The following is an 8,510-nucleotide window of genomic DNA, read 5'->3' on the forward strand; positions in this document are numbered from 1 at the left end:
GATTTGGGGAACCAGGTAGAGTGAGGACATTTTTCAGGAGATAAAATAGAGAGTAGTAATTAAAACTCGAAGTAGGAGAAGGAATCTAGAAAGTAAAATGATGGATAATAAAAGCTCATTCTTGTGACTCTCCTCTCCTTTCTGGAAGGTTCTAGAAATACTATAGAGATCACAAGACTTTTCTCGATAGGATAAAAGTTCAAGTTATTTGATATTAAAAAGTTAAACTAACAGAATTATAGGACCTGGGAACAACTAAACCATTCATGTTTTTATTCACTTTCTTATGCTAATTCCTTGCAGATTTTAAGATACAAAAACCTCAGTTGCAGTTGGGAGAGCAATGATGATTTGAAAGAAACATTTGATGAATAAATCAAATTATGACAATGTCTTTTCTGGAATAGTATGTTGGATTACTTTTCTTTTGAGAAAACAGGCAAAAAATGATTACTCAAAAAACCCTTAATCTGGGGTCAGCCCCGTGGTGTAGTGGTTAAGTTCAGCATGCTCTGCTTTGGCGGTCTGGGTTTGTGGGTTCAGATCCAGGGCACAGACCCACAGCACTCACTAGCCATGCTGTGGAGGTGACCCACATATAAAGTAGAGGAATATTGGCACAGAGGTTAGCTTAGGGCTAATCTTCCTCAGAAAACAAAAACAAAAACAAAAAAACACCTTCATCCTTAATCAAGTAAGAATTTCAAATGTTTGTGAGATAATTTAATAATATTTTTAATTTTACTTGTTTTCTAATACCCACTCAAGATTTAGATGCTGTAAAATTTAGCAAAACTGATATCTTGACTTGCTTGTGTGTTTTTCAGATGTTCAGCATTGCTAAATCCTTGATTTATGGTTTTAAATGACCACTCATACAGTATACCCTCGCCTCAAAATCAGCATGCTTGATTCTCACTTACAAAGTCCTATTTATATAAAATAGTTGATCTTGGTTGGTGTTTACTTTTTGTTTTTTCCGTTTACTTACTGTCCCTTTTGATGAAACTGTTTTTCTTATTGAGAGAGAAGTGTATCTAAATAAGTAAATAATATCTGTAAATAATATCACCAATATATTACTGATGATGTTAAGTTTAATCATTAGGTTAAGATGATTTCCACTAAATTTACTATTGTAAAAGTATTCCCTTCCTAATAAGTAGTCTGTGCCATGATACCTGGAGATCATGTGTCTGTCTTGTTCTTATTCCTCTATAATTTTTTACCTACTGAATTTAGTTTCCATTGATGATTCTTACTTAAATCAATTATTGTTATGGTAATTGAGTCACCAGCTAGGGGCCTCGAGAAACTCAAAGGTGGGTTTGAAAGCAATTAACTGTTTTTCCACATTGTTTCTTTTCCTTTTGTATGTTAAGGATATGTAACCACCAGCCATCCTGAAACTGACCAAGCCTCACTACAAGAGCTATGCCTATGACCTTTGCCTTATTTTTAATGCAAAGATCTCTCCAGGAGGAGCTTAGGCCTCATTATGTGGAAGCATGTTCTCCAACTGAGCCTGTGCAAGCGAATACCTGCCTCTCCTTTTTGAATATTCATTCCCCAACCAAATAAAAATTCTTTCTTTCCTTTGTTCCGGGAAGCCATGACTTTGGAAATGATTCCTCATGGCCTCTTATTTGCTGCAAATACACTTTACTCTGTGAGACAACTTCCACTGGTGTAGAGTCTTATTTAACTCACTAGGAGGCGAGCCCATTTGACTCAGTATCAATTGCATCATGATGAGTTTCTAATTTTATCATTCCTTTCACTTTTATTGATGTCGCTCTGTAAACAAAGACCTTTCCCTTTTCTACTACTTTTTATTATTGTTATTATTTTTTTTTTTTTTTTGTGAGGAGATCAGCCCTGAGCTAACATTCGCCAATCCTCCTCTTTTTTTGCTGAGGAAGACGGCCCTGGGCTAACATCCGTGCCCATCTTCCTCCACTTTATATGGGACGCCGCCACAGCATGGCTTACCAAGCAGTGCGTCGGTGCGCGCCCGGGATCCGAACCAGCGAACCCCGGGCCGCCGCAGCGGATCGCGCGCACTTAACCGCTTGCGCCACTGGGCCGGCCCCTATTGTTATTATTTTTATATCAATAAGGACTCATGATTCTCATAAGCTATCCATTTTGGTATTGAAATTGTTCTAAATTTGTCCAGTAGGAGCCCCTTTTATGCTGACTCATTGTCCTTTTAACAAATCTCCGTAAATGTGGCACACTTATTTACCCTATGGAATAATAAGATATTCCAGGCTCATTTTGAATTTTAGATACCCCACTTTGGAATCTAGCATTTCTCCATGAAGTCCTGGTTTTTCTCAGTGGGGTGTGATGTTTAGAAACCAAATATTGGATGATAGGTTTCATCTTTGTTACTTGGATGTCGTTGTTCCTAGGCCCATTCAATGGAAAGAGCAAGAGTAATCTAGTAATCAAATCAGGTCATTCTTCTGTACAGACGCTTCAATGGCTTCCCATTTCATTTACAGGGACAAACCTTTCAACCTTGCCCTCAAGGCCCTACAGATTTTGCCTCCTTCCCCTCACCATCCCTCTGATATCACCTTTCATTATTCTGCCCCTTGTTGATTCTGCTTAAAGAGGACTTCCCAAATTGCTGTTCTTTAAATGTGTCTGAACATGCTCCTCTTTCAGAGATTATATTTGATGTTCTCTTGCCTGAGATTTTCTTCTCTCAATAACGTAGTTTGATTCCTCACCTCCTTCAGGTTTCTATTCAAATATCAGATTTCTCAGATTGTGACTTCCACATGTAAAATAGCAAGCCCCTGCCCCACCTCCCGCGGGCACCCAACCTCCTTCCCTGCTTTAGTTTCCCCATACCACTTATTACCCTTAGATATAGTACAAGTTTTCTTGTTCATTTGTTCATTATTAGCTCCGCATGAGGGTAGGAATTTTTTGTCTGCCTGGCACATAGTTGTCCAGCAAATATTTGTTGACTGACTGGATAAATTAATGATAACGGTGTAGTGAGGCTTAGAGATTATTCTGAATAGTGGGAGAATAAACAGTGATTAATTAAAGAAGTCAGCCAGAAGGAAGTCATCTTGAGATGCAACTTAAGTGAGTCAAAATATACAATAAATTGGAAGGAAAAGATGTAAGTTAAAGTAATAGTGAAAAGTTAAAACTAGAAATCGTTTTGTCCCTTTCCATCATCCCGAACTCCAACCTCCGCCCCATTTGAGACCTCCACAAGACAGATCTGATATTTGATGATTAAAACAACGGCTAGAAGTCTTATGAAAATAATATTTCTTCTTGTTTGCTAGAAACTAGATTCTGTTGAAGTTATACTAAGAAATGTCTATTGTTTTTGCAATCTCATTGTGTATTAAAATGCAAATTTATCAGAGAATTTACACATTCAGCCATTATTAGACATCGCAACTTTAAAGTAGGTTTGGTGAGGAATTTTCGGTTTAGCCAGAACAGTTACACAAAGGAATGGTTCTGAGATATATATAGATAGATAAATAGATATAGATAGCGGTATACAGTAATAATATATATCATATTTACATAAATATATTATATTATCTATATGTAATTGTTATAATAACATAGACACTATTATATATTATAATATTATATATTATTATATATTATAATAATATAGGTATTATTATTATATGTCTCTATCTCTATCTATCATCTATCTGTCTGTCTGTCTATCTATCTATCTATCATCTATAAGCATAGACCAGTGAGTAAGAGTGCAGGCTAGGAAGTCTGTTTCTTGAGTTGCTAGGAGACTAGAGAGAGTAAAAGGGCACTGGGTGTTGGGAGTGGGGGCACCTAAAGAGGAAGTAAGGATCACCAAAAGTAAATATTCAGACATTTTAGCTTAAGTTGGCCATTGACTTGAAACTAATTAGTTAACTTTAAAAATAAGAATAAATGAAACAAAAGATAAAAATATGTTTAAAAGTGTTATTTCTTTTTAGAAGTGCTGTTTTCTACACAGATTCAGAAAGTATCCCACCATTCAGAACTCTTTTTAGAGATTCTTTGACATCTTTGTTCCTAACGCTATAGATAAGGGGGTTAAGCATGGGAATCACTGTGGTATAAAACACAGAGGTCAACTTCTCCTGCATTGTGTCACTGGCAGATGGTTTAAAATAGATAAAGATGATGGAGCCATAGAAGACCCCAACAGCTGCAAGGTGGGAGCTCCAGGTACTGAAAGCTTTGGACTTGCCTTCGGCTGACCGTATGAACAAGATGTTGGAAAGGATGAGAGTGTAAGAGATGAAGATGGCTAAAGCACACGCAAATACATTGAATCCAACCAAAATCATCACCAGAAGTTCCTTTGTGTAGTCTCTTGAGCAAGATATAGTCAGAAGAGGAAGGATGTCACAAAAGTAGTGGTGAATGACATTGGTTCCACAGAAAGAGCAACTAGATATGTAGCTGGTGTGAACCAAGGCTCCAATGGCCCCTACTATATACACACTCATGACCAGTAGAAAACAGACTCTGTGGGACATGGTGACATTGTAGAGCAAGGCGTTACAGATGGCAGCATAACGATCATACGCCATGGCTGTCAGCACGTAGGAGTCGTAAATACCAAAGAGGCAGAAGAAAAAGAGCTGTGCCATGCAGTGGGGAAAAGAGGTGAAATTCCTCTCTGTGATGAAGTTCACCAACATCTTGGGAATTATGACAGAGGAGTAGCAGAGATCTATGAAGGAGAAATTACTGAGAAAATAATACATGGGCGTGTGAAGCTGAGAACTGATCCTGATTAAAAAGACCAAGCCCAAGTTTCCCACCATGGAGACCATGTAGATCAATAGAAACAGGAAGAAGACAGGCAGCTGGAGTCCTGGCTGGTGTGTTAACCCCTCAAGGATGAACTCAGTTACCAAAGAATGATTTCCTCTACCCATTCTTCTTCCAGTTGTGATAGGCTGAGTGGTTTGGGGAAGAGGTTCTCATTAGACAAACATTGTCATCCAACAGGACTTAGTGATCCAAGATCTGATAAATAACATAGTTTCTAACTGACACAGAATGTCAGGAAACCAAGAGACTAAAATATTCCTTTAAGTGAAGCCTTTATCAAGATGTTCATGCCTCATTTGGCTTCGGTTTTTATTACTCCCATGTGACATTTAGAAGTGAAAATCATTTTGTCTCCACAAATTGAGTTTTATATTCTCCTATAAATGAAAAATAACCCTTCTGTTAGTCAGTCACCTTTAGAGAAACCGTACAGAGCTGCTGCCCTGTTTTGTTGGTTTTCAATTTACAACAACCTGTGCTCTCTCTTGATGCCTCACAGCTTAACCTCTCCCTTGCTGGTTTCCCTTATGGCTTTGGTTTGCTCCTTCTGTCACTGACTCCAATCACAAGAGCCTTGGTTTCTCCAAGATTTCCATCTCACCTCTAGTTATTGGTTTTGACTTTGCCATTTCTTTCTTATACCATGTTATTACAAAGATAGGGTAGGAATTACGGCATCCTGGAGATAGTGGGAAGAGGGCAATACTGGAAGAGATGCTGTTGTCATGTGCCAAAGGAAACTGAGGAGAAGGAAGAGTGTAACAGTAGAAAGATCTGCTTGCATTTATTGAGCACCCATCATGTGCCAGGTACAATGTTAAGAACATTTTATTTATGATTTCACTTAGTCTTTATTATAACCCCATGAAATAGACACTATTGTTATCTCTATTTTATAAATTGACTGGGAGACAAAAGGTTAAGTAAGTACTTGCCCCATAGTCACGGATCTTGAAAGTAATAATTTTTTTTCTGTTTTACAAATGAGTTTACGTGACTATTCCAAGATCGCACAGCTGGTAAGTGTTAGAGCAGGAATTCATATCTTTGTTTATTATATTAAACAAAAGAACAATGTGCCCTATTATCCAGCTTTTTTTTCTTTGAACTAGACCACAGTATTGTAATTCTGTGAAGCTTTAGTTATGATGCTGCTTTTATTACCATCACTGTTAAATCACTTTCTCTAATATTTTCTTCCTCTTGTTAGCAAAAGAATATTGGAATAGTCTATTGTATATCTAGATAAGCATTTGAAGCATTTATTCTCATGTTTAAGTAAGATTATGTTGTCTCTTCAATAGCTTTAAGGTGGAAAACAGAAGATTTGCATGTGCACACTTACACACACACACACACACCTTATTCTGTGAAAAAATGACTCCAATGCCCAATTCCTACAATATTAACTTATTAGATAACAACAACAACAAGAAAACAACTGATCATGAAAACTATTCTGTTTGGCTTTTCAATTTGGGAATATGACGTAAAATAAAAATATTTACTCTTTAAGGTAATAAGAAAAATAGTGAGAAAATAGCCCTCCAGTTACAAAGGCTGGGATGAAATAAGGCCAAAGATAAAAAGATTGAGTGGACACCAGTGAAACATTGTGGCAAGTGGGTAAAAGGCCTCTGAAAAATAACACATTGTTTCTAGGTTGCTTGGATATTATTTGAGCAGACTTTCTGTCTGCAGTTTCAAAAACCAAAATGTAGCTCTATCTGGTCAAATCAGATTTAACAGTGTTTCACAGACTTCCCCACTTTTATCTGTAATTTTGCTCATATTCCTATGAATATGAAAAAATGAAAACACATCTTTTGTCAAAATCAATTTAAAGGTATCATCCTCCATGACACTTCTTCCTCCCCAGAGGCACTTTGTGACTCTCTTAGATCATATAATTTCTTATATTATAGTTGTATTTGAGTCATTGTGAGGTGGTAAAAAGCTGAGTTTATTAAGTCGTATGAAACTGGATTTATTTTCAGGCATGGTCATCTCTTAGCTATGTGACTCTGAATAAGTGACTTTTATATAAACTTCCATTTCTTCATCTATAAAACAGAGATAATAATTCACAATATGTATATATATTTTAAAATGGTTCATTCATTTGTTCACCCAACAGCTGTTAACTGAGACTCTTTAATATTCTGAAGATACAACATTGAATGAGACAAATTCCTGATCTCATAAAGTTTACATTCTGATGGGGGAGGTCAATAAATCACCAACGAAATAGATTTAGAATTTAGAGTCAAGTAATGAGAAATATGAAGAAAATAAAGCAGTGTAAGGGCAGAGGCTGGTAATTAGAGACAGTAATCAAGGGAAGACTCTCTAAAGAGGTGGCATTTGAGCTGAGTCCTGAATGAAGTGAGAGGGTGTTAGAGGAGGTCATCAAAAGGACATGACCACTGGTTGCCCTTCAAGCTGGACCCAGGCAATCGGAGGCCCCTCATCCCCTCCTTTATCCTTGGAATATATGCTCTGCTTACCGTTCCCACAGTGTGAGCCATTTTCAAGGATGTAGCCTTGAGAGAGTAAGGTGTTGAGACCATCTGCACTGAAGACACGACTGGACCCCATTAAGACCTCCACGTAAACCTTTAAGATTCTGGCACGTGGGTGCGGAGGTCTACTCGTCTTTTGGCCACTTAAGACAAGCCTCATATGTAAGTTCCTTTGCTTATTAAACTGTCACCTACCAACCTGGAGTGGTCTGCCTCTTTTTTCAGTCTCTCCTTGCCCTCTGTGTATGGGGTTCAGTTTGTGAAGCAACAGAGGGGCAGCCAAGTCAGTATCCGGTTAAAGATTGTTCTGGGCAAAATGCATGTAGATAGTCAAAATGCACAAACTTCCAGTTATAAGATAAATAAGTCCTGGGGATGTAATGTGCAGCATGGTGACGGTAGTTAACGATACTGTATCGTGTATTTGAAAGTTGCTGGGAGAGTAAACATTAAAAGTTCTCATCATAAGAAAAAACAGTTGTAACTATGTGAGGTGACGGATATTAACTAAACTTATTCTGGTAATCATTTCTCAGTATATACATATATTGAATCATCATGTTGTAGACCTAAAACTAATACAATGTTGTATGTCAATTATATCTAAATAAAACAGGGGAAAAAAAGATTGTTCTGGGCAAAAGGAACACCAGTGTAAAGGCTCCGAGAGAGAGCATGCTTGTCATGTTGGAGGAACAGGCAGGAGCCCAGGTGTGGCTGGCCCAGAAGAGCAGGGAAGAGAATGGCAAGCGGAATGTAGGTGAAGCTACATGCCAGGTGCAGGCCTTCGTGAAAACTGTGAATCTTTTTTTAGTTACCATGGGGCCCTGTTGGAGAGTTTGCAGAAGGTAGAGTGTTATATGTTTAACATATTATTTTAAAAAGATCGTTTAGGCTCTGGTTACCCTGTCAAGAATATTTATAAAGGAATGAAGAAGTAGATTCAGGGAAATAAGAAAGGAGACAAAACATGCTCCAGCTGAGAGATGATAGCTAGGGCTGGAATGTTAATGATGGAGACAGTAAGAAGTCAGAAAAATCTGGGATGGATGACATTTGTTTACAAGTTGGATATGGGCATCTGAGAAAGGGTAGCAGCGAAGGATCAAGGATAGAGACCAGAGATTGGTTAGATGGCGGCAGAGG

General features: G+C 37.8%; 1 protein-coding gene across 1 annotated transcript; it reads right to left on the minus strand.

The window, feature by feature from the left end:
• Positions 1 to 4,004: 4,004 nt before the first annotated feature.
• LOC131408322 (olfactory receptor 8D2-like) lies at positions 4,005 to 4,946 on the minus strand. The gene has a single exon (XM_058544938.1). It carries the CDS (start codon positions 4,944 to 4,946, stop codon positions 4,005 to 4,007), a length of 942 nt encoding a protein of 313 aa, XP_058400921.1.
• Positions 4,947 to 8,510: the final 3,564 nt, after the last annotated feature.

Source organism: Diceros bicornis, chromosome 7 (genome assembly GCF_020826845.1).
Source record: "Diceros bicornis minor isolate mBicDic1 chromosome 7, mDicBic1.mat.cur, whole genome shotgun sequence".
In the NCBI taxonomy this organism is placed as follows: Eukaryota; Metazoa; Chordata; class Mammalia; order Perissodactyla; family Rhinocerotidae; genus Diceros; species Diceros bicornis.

Bases quoted from the DNA above. Each gene is read 5' to 3' on its own strand.
- LOC131408322 (XM_058544938.1), bottom strand. From the start codon at position 4,946: ATGGGTAGAGGAAATCATTCTTTGGTAACTGAGTTCATCCTTGAGGGG.